This window comes from Clupea harengus, chromosome 2, assembly GCF_900700415.2.
Source record: "Clupea harengus chromosome 2, Ch_v2.0.2, whole genome shotgun sequence".
Taxonomy (NCBI): Eukaryota; Metazoa; Chordata; class Actinopteri; order Clupeiformes; family Clupeidae; genus Clupea; species Clupea harengus.
In genome coordinates this window covers 19,918,066-19,936,567 of record NC_045153.1, presented here as the reverse complement: position 1 = coordinate 19,936,567, position 18,502 = coordinate 19,918,066, and the positions used below count along the sequence as shown (strand labels likewise).

The following is an 18,502-nucleotide window of genomic DNA, read 5'->3' as shown; positions in this document are numbered from 1 at the left end:
AAAACCACAGGTACCATCTGGGTCTGTAGAATCCAAGCCTGAAACTGCAGTTGCTCCCAAGCCTGAACCTAAGGCTGAGCCCAAGCCTGAACCTAAGGTTGCACCAAAGGCTGAGCCTAAGGTTGCACCAAAGGCTGAACCTAAGGTTGCACCAAAGGCTGAACCCAAGCCTGAACCTAAGGTTGCACAAAAACCTGAACCCAAGACTGAAACAAAGGTTGCACCAAAGCCTGAGCCTAAGGTTGCACCAAAGGCTGAACCTAAGGTTGCACCAAAGGCTGAACCCAAGCCTGAACCTAAGGTTGCACCAAAGGCTGAACCCAAGACTGAAACAAAGGTTGCACCAAAGCCTGAACCTAAGGTTGCACCAAAGGCTGAACCCAAGCCTGAACCTAAGGTTGCACAAAAACCTGAACCCAAGACTGAAACAAAGGTGGCACCAAAGGTTGAACCTAAGGTTGCACCAAAGGCTGAACCCAAGCCTGAACCTAAGGTTGCACCAAAGGCTGAACCCAAGCTGGAACCTAAGGTTGCACCAAAGGCTGAACCCAAGCCAGAGCCAAAGGCTGCACCTAAGGCCGAACCCAAGCCTGAACCTAAGGCTGCACTTGTTAAGACAGCTGAGGCTCCAACCAAAGGTATTGTTGGAATGTTTCCTCTGTGTTCTTCCTGTTATGTATTTGTGTTCCTTGCACTTACATGTCTTTCTGTTTCTTGCGTAGTTTGTCTTTAACGTTTGTTCAGTTATTTGTAATGTAATACTCTTAATCAAAGTTTTAGTGTTGAGGTATTTTTCAGTGTCTAATCTTTCTATTATGCCTAAATGGCATAGCTGTGTATGTCTGATAAATGTTTTATGTTCACTCTTTAATGAGTGTATCTGCTTGAATTGCCTCTTGTACACATATTCTTTAAAAGCACCAGAAGCTCCCAAGAAACAAGAAGCTCTCAAGCAGCCATCTTTAGATACTAAAAAAGAGGTGGCTTCCCTGCCAACACCAGAAATGGCTTCACCTAAAGGTATTGTCTTTATAAGAGCATTAATATGATGCTTGCTCTTATGTGTAGAATCATTTCTTTGATTCTGAGTTCTGTTTTCTTAACAGAATATAACTCTTAATGACATGGGATTTGCCCTATCATTGGGGTGTCAGATTTCTTCTCTTTAACTTCTTATTCTTTTAATGCATATTATGTTATTATTAGTTAACTGTGAGGTCTTCACAGTTAGACTAGGTATATGTTGTGGTGAAAAGGAAACAACAGTTGTACAAATGTTTCTTTTAAAGTTACAATGGATTTGAAGACCATGCAGACATCAAAGGTAGATGCAGAAAAACAAAAAGATACTTTGCATACCACTTTTGAAAAACCAGCACCTGCACCTGTTGAGCTACCAAAGCCTCCACCTGCTGTTGTTGCGACACAGAAGGTAGAACTGGTGACACAAAAAGAGGTCTTTCCTGCTCCTGTTGAAAAACCAAAGGTGGAACCAGTAAAATCAGTACCTCTTGAACCTCTTGTTGAAACAATGAGTGTAGAACCCGTGTCTCCAAAAGATGTTTCTCCTGTTCCTGTGGAGAAACCAAAGGTGGAACCACCAAAAGCAGTGGCTCCCAAACCTGCTCCTGTTGAAAAACCAAAGGTGGAACCACCAAAAGCAGTGCCCCCCAAACCTGCTCCTGTTGAAAAACCAAAGGTGGAACCACCAAAAGCAGTGCCCCCCAAACCTGCTCCTGTGGAGAAACAAAAAGATGTCCCTACTGCAAAAGCAGAACCAACAAAACCAAAAGAACCAGTGCCTTCTCCTGTTGAGAAACCCAAGGTAGAAAGGGCAAAACCAGAGGAACCTAAGGTAGTACCAGTGAAACAAAAAGAACCTACTCGTATTTCTCCAAAAGAAGTTCCCAAGCCAACAGGTATCTTTTCTGGTGTTTACATATCTTGTATGATCTTAATATCTTCTTATGTATGAATGCAGTATATGCACGTAAAGTGCTGACATGTGTCATCTTAAAAAGCATGCATTGTGTTTTTCTCTTTTCCCAATATGTTCTTTGAGCATATGCATGTCATTTTGGTATTTGTACCATCTTCCTCATGTTTCTTTTGGCCCTGTGATGTCATTTTTGTGTGTATGTCTGTCTGTCTCAAAGCAGTTGAAGTAAAAAAGACAGAAGTGCCACCAGAGAAAATAGCTGTAACTAAACCTAAAAAGGAGACGGAGATTACTCCCACCAAAGGTAGGCTTGAGGCCACTGATATTCTTTACAGATGTCCACTTTGAGTTTACTGTGTAGATTTGTGAAAGAGTTTAATCAGTCTGGGAAACCAACCAGTTGAATTCAATCAATTTATGACTGAATACATTCACTTAATTGTTTAGGAAAACTATTAACATGCTTAATGCATTATCTTCAGGCCTTAATTGAAAATCTCTAAGTATGAGGAACCTAGGTAGACTGCCTGCTTGTTAAAATAATCTTTGTGTTGTCCCTTTGTGTTGTCTGTCTTTTGTCACCGCTTCATGGTGAAATCTTGCGTTTGTTACATCATCAAAGTCAATACAACTTCTACAACAATTGAAGAAATACCCAGTCCTGTGGATAGGTCTTTGAGGATTGAGAAGGAGGAACTTCAAGATTCATTTGAAGATTTGTCTGTTTCAAAAGAAGTGTCTGCCCAAGAAGTTACAGAGCAGGAAGTCATCCAAAAAACAGTAGCAGTAGAGTATCCAAAAGAGTTCCACGAGGCAGAAGTCAATGTTGAGGCCAAGACACAAAAAATTGTTTTAGAGCAAGAAGTTATCCATGAATCAGTAGAGTACTCACAGCAGTTCCTCAAGGCTGAAACTAAGGCAGAACTGAAGGCTCAAAAAGCAGTTTTAGAGGAAGAAGCTATCCACAAAACAGTGGAGTACCCAAAAGAGTACAAGGCTGAACTTAGGGAAGAATTGAAATCTGAAGTCACAGCTAAAGAAACAGAGAAACAGGAGTACCCAAAACAATACCGAAAGGCTGAACCCAAGGCTGAACTCAAAGTTGAAGCCAAGGCTCAAAAAACAGTCATCCATGAAACAGTAGAGTATCTAAAAGAAGTAGTTGAATTACCCGCAACACAGAATTTAGGTAGTGGAGAAAAAGACACATACAATACACAGACAGTAAAAATAGAGAAAATAGCTTCATTTGAAGAACAGAAGGAACAGACCATATCTCTTGAGGTAGTAGCAGGCAAAGAAAATCAGAGAGGGACTGCTGTAGAAAACATAGATTCATGCAAGAAGAAAGAAGACTTTCCCTCACTAAAGAAGCCTGTTACCCTTAGCACAGAGCCACCTCTCCCTGAAAGGCAAGAAATAGCCAGAAAACGTGTTGAGGCTAGGCCCAGTCCATCAGCGATCTCCCAAAGGAGTAAGTCTCCCATGGAGAAAGATCTTCCAAATGCCCCACATGGTGAAATAGTGGGCATCAAAACAAGAACCCCAGTCGAAGAGAGTAAAACTTCATTGAGAGAACATACTGCTCCTATGAAAGGTATTTGTAAAGAAAGCTCAGGTTGTACTGAGACTTCCTCTTTTCTATTCTTCATCTCTTCTTCATTACCTGGTCATCATCATTCTTACGAATCCACTCTCTTAACTCTAACATTTGTGTCTGTTCTATGTTTGTCTATATTTCTTTGAATATTTGTGTAGTCTCCCAGTGTCTTCTCTTGATATTGTTTGTGTCTTTCTTTAGAATCCTCTATCTTAATGTATTATTAAAATGTATGGTAACTCTTCTTAGATCACAGTGTCACAGAATCACCCGTTGAAGCAACGCCAGTTTCAGACAAAGTTGAAAAAGGTATCCTAAACACCAAGGAAATCTTTTTTAGTATGTTCTAGGTCTTGCTCATGATTTTGTGAGTTTACAATGTGTGCATATGTGTTTGTGTCTGTGTGTGTTCTGTGTTTGTTTTGATGGACTGTACAGTTCATAACCTTACAAAACCTCAATAACCAGTCTTGACCTGTAGAGTCATGTCCTGCACATACCCATTATTTCTTGGCATACTTCTTTTCAAAGTGACTCCTGTTGAGAAGACACCTTCACCTAAGGCACCAACAGCATCTCCCAAGCTTTCCCCTTCAGAAGGTATAATGTTTTTCTAATAGTGTTTTCTTGTTTACATGTCTGTATGTGTAGTGATGTGTGTTTCTTCGTTTAAAAAGAGAGGAATTTCATACCTCTTACTACTTTATATAAATGTATTCCTTATATGTTTCATGTCATTTTACAAACTATTGACTATGTCGAAGTCTTGATTTTTTTTTTCTTTATGCAAAACTTATCCTCACTTTTTTGCTTGTGCTAACAAATACTTAATCTTCACTATTCTTTCAATAATTCTTCAGGTAAGTCTTCAGTTTTTCTTTTCAGATGATGCATAACATCTGCTTAAAAGAAAAATTCTCTCCAAGCATCAATCCGCACAGCTATAGTTAAATCAATAGCGCAATATCCTCACTTTTTTGCTTGTGCTAACAAATACTTAATCTTCACTATTCTTTTAATAATTCTTCAGGTAAGTCCAGTTTTCTTTTCAGATGATGCATAACATCTGCTTAAAAGAAATATTCTCTCCACGCATCAATCCGCACAGCTATAGTTAAATCAATAGTGCATAAGGCACTATCTTCACTGTACTAATTTCACCTAACATGATGTTTACCATGCTTCACAGGATTCCTAAAAACGTAGTGACATTGTGACAGTGGTCTGTGAAATTGTTAAACTTTCTTTAATTTTGGAACCAGGTGCAGGAGAAGGAGTACAGGCCCCTGGACCAGTTAAAAAAGGTATGATGATATCTGGAATGTATATTTTAATATATGCACATAGATGCTAATATGACTCATATACCGTTTACTTGTTCTGAAATTCTATCCAATTCTTGTCATTTGGAAATATCATACATGTCAACCCCTTCGGATGTCCACCTGTATCACCCTCTGGAAACATCCATAAAATCCTTAGGATCCATAAATCGCAACAAAATGAATTAAACATCAACACTTTATTAACAATTCAACAATGTGCCCATGTAAACGTATCAACAGCACTACAACACTAAATGATCGACCTCACTCAGCTATTGTGTGAAGTTGTGTACTACACTAGGATCATGTGACACCATGGGGCATCTCTGCGGTCTCTAGTCTGCAGTCACTGCAGCAGTAACTGAATATCCTTGATCTGTCAAGATAGATCCCGGGTGCTCCTGATTGCTCTCCTCATAGGCAGCCCTTTATGCCTTCTGGAAGCACAGACATCGTCATCTGTAACTGATTCACCTTCTGATTTACATTCCTCTGGTACAGTTTAGATTTAAAATGTTTCTGTACATCGTACACACCGGCAGCTTCCACCATGATATCTTGCAACCAGACTGCAGTGTGTGTTTTTTGACAGTTTGCTGGTTGCTGTTGAACCGGTGTTCTCGAAACAATGCGCACGCAATACATTTTGAATCAAGTTAATTTTAATTGGTATGATTTTATGTATACATCTGTAAGAAATTTTAATGGGGGACATTCCGTATAGGTTGACATGTATGAAATATATATGTGGAACATCTCAATTCTGTCACTTGTCTATGTTGTTTGTCTTGTATCTTGTTTGTCGTGATGATGCAATATTTTTGGTCTGTTTTAGTCTGGTGTTTTGTCAGTGTTCAAATGTCAATTTTTGTGTACAATTGTCTCAGAAAAACCAAAACCAAAGAGTAAAGTTCATATTGAGGAAGAAGAGAAATTTGAAAAACCAACATTAAAAAAGGTTACGAAAATAACATCTAAGGACCAAGCGGAGGAGCATGAAGTAATTTCACTGAGAAAAATGATCAAGCCTCCAGTGGATGAAGAGCCCGGACAGCTCGGAATAATACTCAAGACCGTTTCAAAAACTGAAACATATGAAAAAAAGACAATGGTTTATTCCGAGGCTGTGTCTGAAGTCACAGTAACGAGTCACTGCGAATCAGAGAAGAGCACTATACCATACGAAGTTACTAAGAGAACTGAGACCATGTCAAGTGGTTTGGAGAAGAAAACCGACGAACAAGTACAACTTAAGAAACCTGCAGATGATTTTCCTAAGATTGCGGCTGAGAAATCGACAGAGGTGGTAGACGGAACCCAGAAGGCAGACGAGAAGGCAGAAGAAAAATATGGTGTCAAGAAAACTCCAAAGAAGACTCTCAAAGAAGACATATCTGATACCTCATCCTTAGTGAAAAAGAAAATTACCAAACTACCTCTGAAAGAGCAAGAGCAGGAAACAGTTAAGCTAAAGCCATTTGATAAACCTGCTAAGCCAGAGACGCATGAGGTTGTTAAGACCATAAAAGGTGAAGATAAAGAGCATGACAATTTCCAAAGAAGTGAGAGAACTTTAAAAGATAAGCCAGCCAGAGAACCTGTTGGCCAGTCTCCAGCCAAGCAAAAGGAGATAGAGATGAGAGAGAGAGACAGAGAGTCTGTAGTCGCTAAAGATGAAAAAGTAGAAGAAAAGGCTGGTATCAAGAAGAGCAAGACACCAAAAGATGAGGAATCACAAGTTCCGGGTTTAGTTCGGAAGAAAGTATCAAAGTTACCATTTGATGAGAAAGAACAGGAGATTGTTAAATTAAAGCCATTGCCTAAGTCTGCAAAGGAAGTTGAAAAGCCTGTACAAGATAGTGCAGTGGATGGTAGGGAAATAGAGCGAATTGGTTTCCCAAAGAGTGAAAGGCCTATAAAAGATGAAACCTGTAAAGAGCCTTTCTCTGAACCGTCAAAATTACCCGAATATGATATTACTGAAAAACTTCCAGTCGCTGAACGTGAAAAGGGAGATGAAAAGGCGGGTGTCAAGAAAACAAAGACACCAAAAGATGAGGAAACCCAGGCTCCTGGTTTAGTTCGGAAGAAAATAGCAAAGTTGCCGTCAAGTGAGAAAGAACAGGAAATTGTCAAATTAAAGCCATTTGAGAAGCCTGCTAAAGAAAATGCTGAAAAAGAAAGAAAAGACAGTATTAAAGATTTCAAAGAAAGAGAGCCTGTTACCTTCAACAAGAGTGAAAGGCCAGGTAAAAGTGACATTCTTACAGAGCCTGTTGCAGAAAAAATTCCGTCACAGGCACCTAAAGATAGTGTTCCTGAAAAGCCTTCAGTTTCAGATAAAGTATTTGAAGAACAAAAAGTAAAAGAAAAGGCAGTTGTTAAGAAAGCTAAAACACCAAAAGATGAGGAACCCAAGGGCCCTGGCTTAGCACCAAAGAAAATATCAAAGTTGCCATCAAGTGAAAAAGAACCGGAAATGGTTAAGTTGAAGCCAATCGATAAACCTGGTAAACCAGAGACTAGTGAACTGCAACCAGAGAAAAAAGCTGCTGAAAAGGAACGAGAGCATAGTGCCTTCCAGAGAGGTGACAGACCTCCAAAAGATGAAATAGTGAAAGAGCCTGAAACACAACCCATGAGAGTTGAGAAACACGCAACGCCAGACAAAGAGCCAGAGATCACTGGGAAGAAAGATTTACCTCGTGAGGCAGAGCAAAAGCCAAGTCCCAAGAAACTCAGCCCTGTAAAGAAAACTGAAATGAGTCCAAAAGCCGAAGAAAAGCCAGCCTTACAGAAAAAGGTTGGACAATTGCCAAAAGACTTAAAAGGAAAAGAAGAAATTACCCTTAAGCCAGTTGAACTCACAAAGAGCATTGAGTTGAGAAAGACACCTTCACCACAGGTTGACAAATTAAAACCAAAAGCTGTTGAATCTGTTCCTGTGGAAAGAAAACCGAGTGGTGACATCAAGAGGTTACCCAAGAAGATTTCACCCAAGGACTCAATTGAGTCTGTTACTTTGAAAAAAGTTCCAAAGACAACCTCACCACCCGAAAAACCACCAGTTCCAGAAGAAGCCATAAAGACCGGGAAAGCCAAGCTGCCTGCTATGAAAGTGTTGTCAGCTGAAGCAGTGCAGCTGAGAAAGATTTCAACTCAGTATGAAGAAGAGGTTGAAGAGATTCACACTGAAGTACGGGAGGAGGGAGAGGATTCCTGGGGATGGGAACTTGTTCCCGATGAGGACTGGGAAGGTGAAATGGAAGAGGGGGCTGTTGAGACTCCTGGAATGGGTGGCAAGCGAGGTGAGAGTTTGGCTGCGAAATTTCAACACTGACTCTTCATCGCTCTCAATGGACGCATTTCATCGCCAATAATACTCATCCATCCAAATCTCCATTATACCATTTCCTCTTCATATTCTGTGTTCTCACCATCTTTGTTGTTTGTGTGTCATAACTGTGTTGTTGTTTGTGCCGTCCTTGGTCTTTCATTCTGTAATCAGAATTCATACAGAAACATCCACCATCTCTGTTTCTCATTGTTACATGATCTTTTAACATTCATGACAACATTTCATGCTTACTAATGTTTTGGTAAGTACAGTAATATCATCTCTGCTGGGCTTTGTCAACATCAATAGTAAGCAGAATTGGGTTGTGAGCTGGATATATGATAACCAACCTCTGTTTTAATAGATGGAACACCAAAGGAAGAAGCAGCAGGTGCAGGTAGAGGTAGAGGACTGAAAGGTAAGAAGATTTATTTAATGACCTATACTGACAGATAAGGTAACATCTAAATCCTAATTTAAATGACTAAAATCCTAATTTCAGCGAGACAAACACCTTCCCCTGGTGATGGTGGAAGGGGCAGAGGATTGAGGCCTGGTGGAGGCAAACCACCTCCTGAGGAGCCAGCCTTTGCTGGTTTTAAACTGAAAGCAGTGCCTCTGAAGTTCACCAAACCACTGAAAGATATTGTGTTGCAAGAGGCTGAGTCAGTTGGTTCCGCTGCTGTGTTTGAGTGCGAGGTCACACCCTCCACTGCTATCACCACATGGATGAAGGATGGCAGCAACTTGAGGGAGAGCCCTAAGCACAAGTTCACCTCTGATGGCAAGGACCGCAAGTGTACAATCATTGATGTCCAGCTCTCTGACAATGGTGAATACACTTGCATTGCCAAAAATGCAGGCAAGGAGGCAACATCTGTTGCCAAGCTGATTGTTGAAGGTATGTTTTTATGAAGCAGAATAATTCTCTGAGAAACTCATTACTTAATACTGCATTGGTTATTACAGTGCATGCAATGCAATGCAGATCTTCCAACTTCTTCTTCTTATTATTCTTTGTACCGATTTCTGCAATTAATGCAGCTCGAACCGCTTAACGTAGAAACTTTGTTTAAACTTTGTCTTGTAAACACTTCAGCTATGTATTTTTCATTTGTCTAAACTTTATACTTTTTAAGATATTGAAGAAAAACTAATAACATTTCTTACATTGGGCCATTGTGAATCATAATTCCAAGGCTCCTCTTCTCTCTGTCCCTCTCCATTTAACTGTATAACTAGGAATATTGACACCTTCCATACGTTACTCGTTTTTTTTCATCTCTCTCTCTATCTATCTATCTATCTATCTTTATTTTTATCCATCTCAGTCTACTCTTTCTCACACTCCATCTCTCTGCTTCAGTCCATTGCCTCTCCTTCTCTCAATCTTTTCCCTCTTCACTCTCTCTTTACTGTCATTATCCATAGCCACTCTCGTTCACTCTTCTTTCCTTTCTTCTTTCAATTACTCTGTCCATCAATTCTAACTCTTTTTCACCTTTTTATGTCAGCTTTCTCTGACTTCCAGCTATCCTTCCTTCCATCTTATTTCCTTTTTTCTTCCATGCCATGTCTATATCTTCCACTCTATCCGATCATTCTAACATCTCCTTCCTCCCCTATGTCCATTCTCTTTCCTACTTTCACTCATTCTCTCCCTCTGTAGAACCTCCGTCCACTAGTTTTTTCTATCCCTCTCCAACTCCTCTTTCTCACACTGTCCATCTCTCTGCTTCAGTCCATTTTCTGTCCTTCTTTCAATCTTTTCCCTCTTCAATCTTTCTCGTCACTCTGTCTTTATTCATAGCCACTCTTGTTCACTCTTTTTTCATTTCTTCTTATGATCACTCTGTCCATCAATTCCCACTCTTTTTTCAACTTTTTATGTCAGCTTTCTCTGACTTACTTTCAACCAACATGACTACCCTAGCATCGCCCCAATTACCATAGCAATATCCTAGCAACCACTTCTACTTTTCCTTTGCATGCACTGGTATTTCCTTCAGGAAATGCATATTCTAGTTGATTAAAGTGTCTTAATGATTATTTTCTCTGCCATTATAGAGTTGCCAGTGAAATTCACTAAGACTCTTGAAGAGGAGACATCTGCTCTCAAGGGTCAGCATCTCTACCTGACCTGTGAGTTGAACAAAGAGAGGGAAGTGCAGTGGAAGAGGAATGGCCAACCACTGAAACCAATAGCTGGAAAGACCAGCATCAATGTCATCGGAATGCAACATGCAGTGACAATTCAAAACAGTGATGAAAATGATGCAGGTGTTTACACTTGTGAAGTGGAGAACATCGACACCAAGACCGTCGTCAAAGTAATTGGTAAGAATGTAAATTAAAAGACAATCTGGTATTGCAACATATATTCACAGTTTTTTGGACATATTGATATTACACAATTGCACCTTTCATTAGCAACCCTTAAGACAGGTTATCTGCATTTACCCCACAGAAATCATCAGAGACTGGATTGTAAAACCCCTTAGGGATCAGCACGTCAAACCCAAAGCTAATGCTACCTTCAAGTGCGAGCTCTTCAAGGAAACTCCCAACTGGAAGTGGTTCAAAGGAGACAAGGAAATTCCAAATGATCCCACAGACAAGACTGAGGTGAAGAAGGATGGAAAAGAGCTCACTCTGACCATCAAAAATGCATCCCCTGATGACATTGGGGAGTATGCTATGGAAGTAGAGGGTCGCAGATATACTGCAAAGATGACACTGGGAGGTTAGTATGTTTTTCTTTAATCTTTTTTTTTTTTTTTTTTTAAGTAAGCGTTTTAAATAAATGTGGTCTAATATGGTTGGTTTTCTTACCTGTTCACAGAACGTGAGGCTGAGATTTTGAAGCCTCTCGTCAGTATGGAGGTTGTTGAGAAAGAGGAGGCTAACTTTGAGACTGAAATCTCTGAGGAGGATGTTCCTGGAGAATGGAAACTGAAGGGACAAGTTCTCACCAGATCACCGGTAAGGCTTATTTTTGGAAAACTAACTGTCGTTTTATATAAATGTCGTACAACACACATAATGATGTATCTTGACAAATAATGTGTTTGTTTTTGGGAATAATAACTTGTTCTGTTTGTTTGGTGGTTTGTTCATCAGACATGTGATATCAAAATGGAGGGAACGAAGAGATTCCTCAGTCTGAAAAATGTCCAGCTTGATCAATCTGGTGAAGTGTCTTACCAAGCTCTCAATGCCATAACAAGTGCAGTGCTCACTGTCAAAGGTAAGTGTACATGCCCACAAACAATATGCTCTCAGTCAAGGCAACCTGAAACCAGGTTGCCACGAAAAACTAAAATAACCTCGAGGACTATTTTTATTCACACCTCTCAGAGATGGAAATCGACTTCACTGTGCATCTGAAGAATGTTTCTGTGCATGAAAAGAAACAGGCAAAGTTTGAATGTACCCTCAATAAGGAGGTGACTATGGTCATGTGGTTAAAAAACTCCGATATAATAACATCTACCAGTAAATATGAAATCATTGATGATGGGATGAAACATATATTGGTTATAAACCAGTGTGAGTTTGAGGATGAGGCAACTTACACAATTGAAACCATGGGCATAATGTCGACGGCCAATCTTACCGTGGAGGGTGAGTTCTTTTGATACTGTTACAGTTTGTTTTGAAACACTTACGTTTTTTTTGCTTCCTTGGTCTATTACATTTTCCATTTTAAATACTGTAATAAATAATCAATCAATCAGTAAGTATGTGTACTTACATAATTACTGTACTTCTTTCTTAATATCTACTGTAGTCTTGTAATGTAATCTTATATCCTGAACTAATGCATTATAGGCATGAGGCTCAAGTTCTCCACACCACTATCGGATCAAACTGTGAGAGAAACTGAAACTGCTCGGTTTGAGCTTGAACTCTCTCATGAGAATGTACCCATTACATGGTACAAAAATGAAATAAAACTCCATCCGAGTCGAACGGTGTTAATCCATGTTGATGGAAACAAACACAGTTTAGAAATAAAGGATGTTACTCTAGATGACACCTGCCAAATTAAGGCAGAGGCTAACGGAATGTCCACAACGGCAAACCTGAAGGTCTTAGGTAACCCTGGTTTCACTCATTTTTCTTTCTTTGTTCTTTCTTTCTTTCTTTCTTAATTTGTTGTTCTATCTTTCTGGAACAATATGTTTTCACAGATGTCTTGTAATATCCTGACAGTCGAATGGTGGCAGCACATGAAATAATAATTATTTTCTAACTTTAATATGTTTTGTTTTGCAGAGGGTGCTGCCCGTTTTGTGGTCAAACTGCAAGATTACACTGCAGTCGAGAAGGATGAAGTTACCCTGGACTGTGAGTTGAGCAAGGACGTCCCTGTGAGATGGTTCTATAAAGAAACCGAAATCAAGGCGTCCAAGATGGTGACAATGAGAGCCGAGGGCAAACGAAGGATTCTGACAATTAAGAAGGTGGAAGACAAAGATAAGGGACAGTATACTTGTGACTGTGAAACAGACAAGACAAGTTGCAACATTAACATTGAAGGTAAACAAGTTATCAAAATGTACAAGCGCAACAAACGAAAATGTACATTGACTACTGTAACAGTGCTCTAACCTCTTTGGGCTTTGTCAATTCCTTCTTTAATCAATCGCAGCACGTGATATCAAAGTGGTTCGACCCATGTATGGTGTTGAGCTCTTTGATGGCGAAACAGCTCGTTTTGAGGTTGAGCTCTCTGAGGATGAAGTCCATAGTCAATGGAAGCTGAAGGGAGAAGTCCTTACTGCTTCAGCCGTAAGTAAAGAAAGCACATCATTATTTTTTAATGACAAGATTAATTCAGACTGTTCAATCACTATCAGGGTTTAGTGCCAGTTCAGAGCTCAATTCAATTACTAGCAGTGTGACTGTGTACTTAATGTGCCTTTTGCTGTCAGTCCAATTGCTGTTTTTGTCACGATTCGTAAGGCAGAGACCCAATTGCAGACCATATGTAGGGAAGAATTCAGGATTTATTCACAAGGTTAACGCACAGAAGATCCAAGGCAAAAACGAACAAAAAACTGATGAACCGAACACTGGCAAAGCAAGGCAGAGCAGGAAAACATGAAAGCACACAGCTAATTGGCACAGAACTCTCACCATGCTAGTACGACGAACCAACATGGAACAAAGGACAGACTGAACTTAAATAACAGAGGGGGAACTAGACAAGGGGACTTAACAAGACACAGGAGGTACCAATCAGGGAAACAAACAGGGAAAAGATTGGGAACAGGTGAGGGTCAAAACCAGGAAGTGGCAGAGGGCAGATGGGGGCGGAGTCTCAGGACAAAGACAGGAAACACATGGCCGGACAAGACAATCACAACAAGCACATGACAACATAAACAAACAGGAAAAAGCACATGTCAGGAATCAAGAAACATAAAAGGAAAACAGAGCAGGATCCTGACAGTTTTACCCTCACCTACATTCTCTTTTTCTTACTTAGGCATTTTTTAGTTACATCAGTGATATTATGAACAGGCTTGAGTGTGATACATTTATTTATTTTTTTCTCCTTTTCAACAGGAAGTGGAGATGGTTGAGGAGGGAACTAAACACACTCTGACATTGTACAGCTGCAAGGTGGCCCAAACCGGAGAAGTGGCCTTCCAGGGCGCTAATGCCAAGTGTGCTGCCAATTTGAAAGTGAAAGGTACCACGTCACATATAAAAGAATTACCATGTTGATTGTCTGACAGTCTAATGACCATAAACTATTTGAGATGTGTTAAATTGTGTTTTCTGTCTGATTTACAGAACTCCCAATCACTTTCGTCACTCCACTGAGCGACGTGAATGTGTACGAGAAAGATGAAGCTAGGTTTGAGTGTGAGGTGTCCAGAGTACCAAAAACCTTCCGTTGGATCAAAGGCTCTCAGGAGCTGGAGGCTGACGAGAAGTTTGAGATGCTCCAGGTGGGCAAGGTATACACTCTTGTGGTGAAAGCCGCTGCTTATGAAGATGAAGCCAAGTATATATTTGAGGCTGAGGACAAGCGAAGCACTGGAAAACTGATCATCCAAGGTACATAGTTGACATTATTTTAAGGTTTGAAAACAAATGACAAAATGTGTTGTGTTTCTGAGTTACCTTAATTGTTCTTGACAGGCATTCGTCTTGAGTTTGTCAAACCGATCAAGGATGTGACCGTGAAGGAGCGCGAGACTGCAGAGTTCAAAATTGAACTTTCCCATGAGAAGATCCAGGTGGTATGGTACAAGAATGATGTGCGCCTGCACCCCAGCAAGTTGGTGCACATGTCAGAGGTCGGCAAAGTCCACACCCTCTCCTTCAAGGAGGTGTCCGTTGATGACACTGCCCTGATCAAAATAGAGGCTCTTGGCAAGACCTCAGAGGCCATGCTCACTGTTCTAGGTAAATATATTTGTATCTTTTTTATGTATTCCTGTTGTCTGTGTCTTGGATGGACACGGATATGAAGTCGTATTTAATTTGATCTCCTGTACCAGTATGGCAATACATATTGTTCAAATGTTGTATATTTGAATAATTTGTGTGCGCAACTAAGATTAAAACTCATCTAAGGTACAGATAGTTTTGGACACTGTCCCATTTAAATATTGCGATTAAATTGCCTATGACTGCTTGTATTTCAGAGGGAGATGTTTACTTCACCACCAAGCTGCAAGACTACACTGCAGTTGAGAAGGATGAGGTTGTTCTCATGTGTGAAGTCAGCAAGACCTCTGTTGAGGTGAAATGGTTCAAAGATGGCAAGGAGATTATCCCCTCCAAGAATGTTATTATCAAATCAGATGGAAAGAAGCGTATTCTTACAGTAAAGAAGGCTGAGAAGGGCAACATTGGTGAATACACCTGTGACTGTGGTTCTGACAAATCCACCGCTAGGCTGAACATTGAAGGTAATGGACTTCCCTGTTAATGTACTTGTTTACTTTTCCTTTGCACTGATTGATACATTCATTCGTCTTTCTTTTGTTGATTTTTTTTCTCTTTTTTGTTCTCTCTACACAGAGCGTGACATCAAGGTTGTACGCCCCCTGTACAGTGTTGAGGTAACAGAGACAGAAACTGCCCGATTTGAGACTGAAATCTCTGAGGAAGATGTCCATGGTAACTGGAAGCTCCTGGGAGAGGTCCTTCACCAGTCTGCTGTAGGTTTCTTGCTTATAACCTGTTCATAAGTCACATTTGTTTTCTGTAGGCTACGTTCTGTAGGCTACGTGCTCTCTGTTTTAACATCTTAAGGCAAATGTTGTTCAACAGTCTAACGGGCTGTTGCCATTTTTGCTGTAACATGAAAGTTAGATCAAGATTGTTTTTGTTCTATTTCCTCAGGATGTTGAGAAGAAGGAGGAGGGCAACAAGCATATCCTCATCCTCTATAATGTGCGCATGAACATGGCTGGTGCAGTCGATTTCTCGGCAGCCAATGCCAAGTCTAGTGCACAGCTTAGAGTTAAAGGTGAGACAGGCACAACTAACTCACAAACACACACACACACACACACACACACACACATACTCTCTCTCTCTCTTTCCCTCTCTCACACACAATAATGAACTCTAAATTAGTTATAGCAAGTATCCTGAAGCAATGTTTTTATAGTATTTTTTTCTCCTGGAATTTCTTGGATGTTGAGTGACAGCAGCAGATAGCCTGGCAGGGATAAGCTAGTAGCCAATGAGGTGTCAGGGCTATTTCAGAGGCTCCACTCCTTATCTAGAGTGGGTAGAAGACGATTGGCAGACTGACCAGCATGCCCATCCAAGTTGACCAAATACATTGTAAGATAGATAAATATTCTAATTAAGAAGCCACCCCTGTGAAGTGTGGAGAACCCAGTTATTCTGGACGCTCTGGGACTCCAGAGCAATGGACTGGTAGAAACAAGCGATGTGCTTCTGCGGTCACAGATTTGCAGGTTTTGCTGGGGACAATTGAGGTGACTTACAATGTCTTCTGCACATTCCACAGCACGAGTGATCAGCTTTATGAGGCCCCTGAAGGATATTACAGTCACTGCTGGGGAGACTGCAAACTTTGACTGTGAACTCTCCTACGAGGGAATAGCTGTGGAGTGGTTCCTTGCTGGACAAAAACTTGAGCCGAGTGACAGAGTAAGTTTACCTATTCCCATATTGTTATGAAACAAGTTGTATTACTGCTTAAGAATATAATGACAGTTAGAAGAGTTGATCTGAAATGACATCATTTTTTATTTATGTTACAAAATGTGTATAGTATATTTGTTCAGTAAGTATAAAACATTTAACTGACTCCATTTTGCTTTGGCGTGGTACCTAAGTTTTCTGCATATAAGGGCTGCCTCTGGGGGCCTATCACAACAGTGTGGGTGTCCATGATGCAGGCTTTTCTGATAAGAACGAGCTTCTCTGCCCTGCCAGCGTTCCTCCAGTTATTTTTAACCCCTTTAGTGTGTGTGTGTGTGTGTGTGTGTGTGTGTCTGTGTGTGTGTGTGTGTGTGTGTGTGTGTGTGTGTCTGTGAGTGTGTGAGTGTGTGTGTGTGTGTGTGTGTGTGTGTGTGTGTGTGTAAATGAGTGATTCGGTGAGTGCCTCAAGTAGTAGAAGTTGAGAACACTGAATTATATGACTGCTGCACAGAAAATTATTTATTATTATATATTTATATTCACTGAAACCATCTACATCTATTAGACAGTACTTTCATGCAACAGTTCTAAATAGGCAAATGGACAAATAGCCATTCTTTTCAATGTTGTAAAGTTTAACTGTTGTGAACATTTTTTATTAACATGATACATCCTTTTCAACAGGTTGTCACCAGGTCAGAGGGCAAACTACACACACTCAAACTTAGAGATGTTAAAACGTCTGAAGCTGGAGAGGTAACACTTACAGCAAAGGATTTCAAGGCCAAGGCAAAACTCAATGTGAATGGTATGTTTATTTTTGCAACAATTCATTTCAACAATTCTGTGCAGTAATTCATTTTATTGCCTCCTACTAAGATCAAATGTATTGACCATAATGTGTGTTGAAGTTATTAGTGTAAGATGTGTTTCAGGCAAGTTAAAGCAGAGGCAAATAGAGGTTGTGAAAAGAGGCCACATGCCATATGTCTAATATCTTTTCATTTGTTTCTCCACAGAGCCACCAGTTGAGTTCACCAAACCTCTGGAGGACCAGACAGTTGAGGAGGAGGCCACTGCCACTCTAGAGTGTGAAGTCTCCAGGGAAAACGCAGAGGTCACATGGTACAGAGAAGGACAGGAGATCCGCAAAAACAAGAAGTATGAAATGGTGGCCGAAGGCCGTATTAGGAGACTCATCATCAAGAACTGCACCCCTGATGACTCAAAGTCATACACATGTGACGCCAAGGAGTATAAGACCTCCGCCTTCCTCAGTGTTGAACGTAAGAGAAGTATTGTTTTAATCAGAGAAAAGCACAAAAATACATGTAGGTGTGATTAGAGCATTATAAGATTCTTTTCTGATTTCCAGCACCCTTTGTTGAGTTCGCAAAGCCTCTTCATGATGTTGAGGTCAAAGAGAAGGAATCTGCCAGATTTGAGTGTGAAGTATCACGCGAGACTGCTAAGGTAGGTCTGAAAATGTGATAAGTTATTTGATGTCACATACATTTGAGCATACCTAATCGTTTATGGTTGGTAAACATTTCCATTGAACATGCAGATGATCCCTGTCTCTCTCATTTCAGGTACGCTGGTTCAAAGATGGCAATGAGATCAGAAAGGGCAAGAAGTATGAAATTATTGCCAAGGGAGTACAGCGTATTCTTGTCATCAGCAAATCAGTGTTTGATGATGAAGCTGAATATGAATGTGATGCAAGGACCTCCAAATCTTCTGGCATGCTGACCGTTGTTGGTGAGTTGTCAATTTTATAATTTTCTCTTGTTTTCTTCTAAATAAACCACTAATAAATCATTAACTGATCATGATGATGTGTCCTTACCACAGAGGAGGAGGCAAGATTCACAAAGAATCTGTCCAACGTTGAAGGAACTGAAACAGACAGTGTGAAAATGATCTGTGAAGTATCCAAGGCCAGTGCAGAGGTCGTCTGGTACAAAGGTGACGAGGAGTTGCCCGAGGGTGGTAGATATGAGCAGGTTCAGGATGGCCGCAAGAGAATCCTCATTATTCAGGATCTTCGCTTGGATGATGCTGGAGAGTACAACTGCAGACTCCCTAATGCCAAAACATCAGCCACTCTGAAGCTCAATGGTAAAATATTTCACTTCATGATTAATTTCACTGTA

The 18,502-nt window shown here is 40.4% G+C and overlaps 1 protein-coding gene across 12 annotated transcripts in view; it reads left to right on the top strand.

Annotated features, from left to right (window-relative positions):
* ttn.1 (titin, tandem duplicate 1) overlaps positions 1-18,502 on the top strand; it is a 143,481-nt gene that overhangs the window by 46,374 nt on the left and 78,605 nt on the right. For 11 of the 12 annotated variants that reach the window (XM_031585724.1, XM_031585689.1, XM_031585678.1 and 8 more), the window contains 24 exons: positions 4,071-4,139; positions 4,802-4,843; positions 8,566-8,619; positions 8,704-9,102; positions 10,269-10,538; positions 10,669-10,944; positions 11,044-11,183; positions 11,322-11,448; positions 11,559-11,825; positions 12,033-12,299; positions 12,480-12,743; positions 12,856-12,995; positions 13,776-13,902; positions 14,007-14,273; positions 14,358-14,624; positions 14,867-15,133; positions 15,246-15,385; positions 15,570-15,696; positions 16,210-16,352; positions 17,031-17,154; positions 17,366-17,632; positions 17,722-17,819; positions 17,939-18,107; positions 18,201-18,467. In XM_031585724.1, coding sequence (XP_031441584.1) covers positions 4,071-4,139; positions 4,802-4,843; positions 8,566-8,619; positions 8,704-9,102; positions 10,269-10,538; positions 10,669-10,944; positions 11,044-11,183; positions 11,322-11,448; positions 11,559-11,825; positions 12,033-12,299; positions 12,480-12,743; positions 12,856-12,995; positions 13,776-13,902; positions 14,007-14,273; positions 14,358-14,624; positions 14,867-15,133; positions 15,246-15,385; positions 15,570-15,696; positions 16,210-16,352; positions 17,031-17,154; positions 17,366-17,632; positions 17,722-17,819; positions 17,939-18,107; positions 18,201-18,467 — 4,578 coding nt within the window. The remainder of the gene's footprint in view (positions 1-4,070; positions 4,140-4,801; positions 4,844-8,565; positions 8,620-8,703; positions 9,103-10,268; positions 10,539-10,668; positions 10,945-11,043; positions 11,184-11,321; positions 11,449-11,558; positions 11,826-12,032; positions 12,300-12,479; positions 12,744-12,855; positions 12,996-13,775; positions 13,903-14,006; positions 14,274-14,357; positions 14,625-14,866; positions 15,134-15,245; positions 15,386-15,569; positions 15,697-16,209; positions 16,353-17,030; positions 17,155-17,365; positions 17,633-17,721; positions 17,820-17,938; positions 18,108-18,200; positions 18,468-18,502) is intronic. The other variant, XM_031585706.1, reaches the window with a different exon arrangement.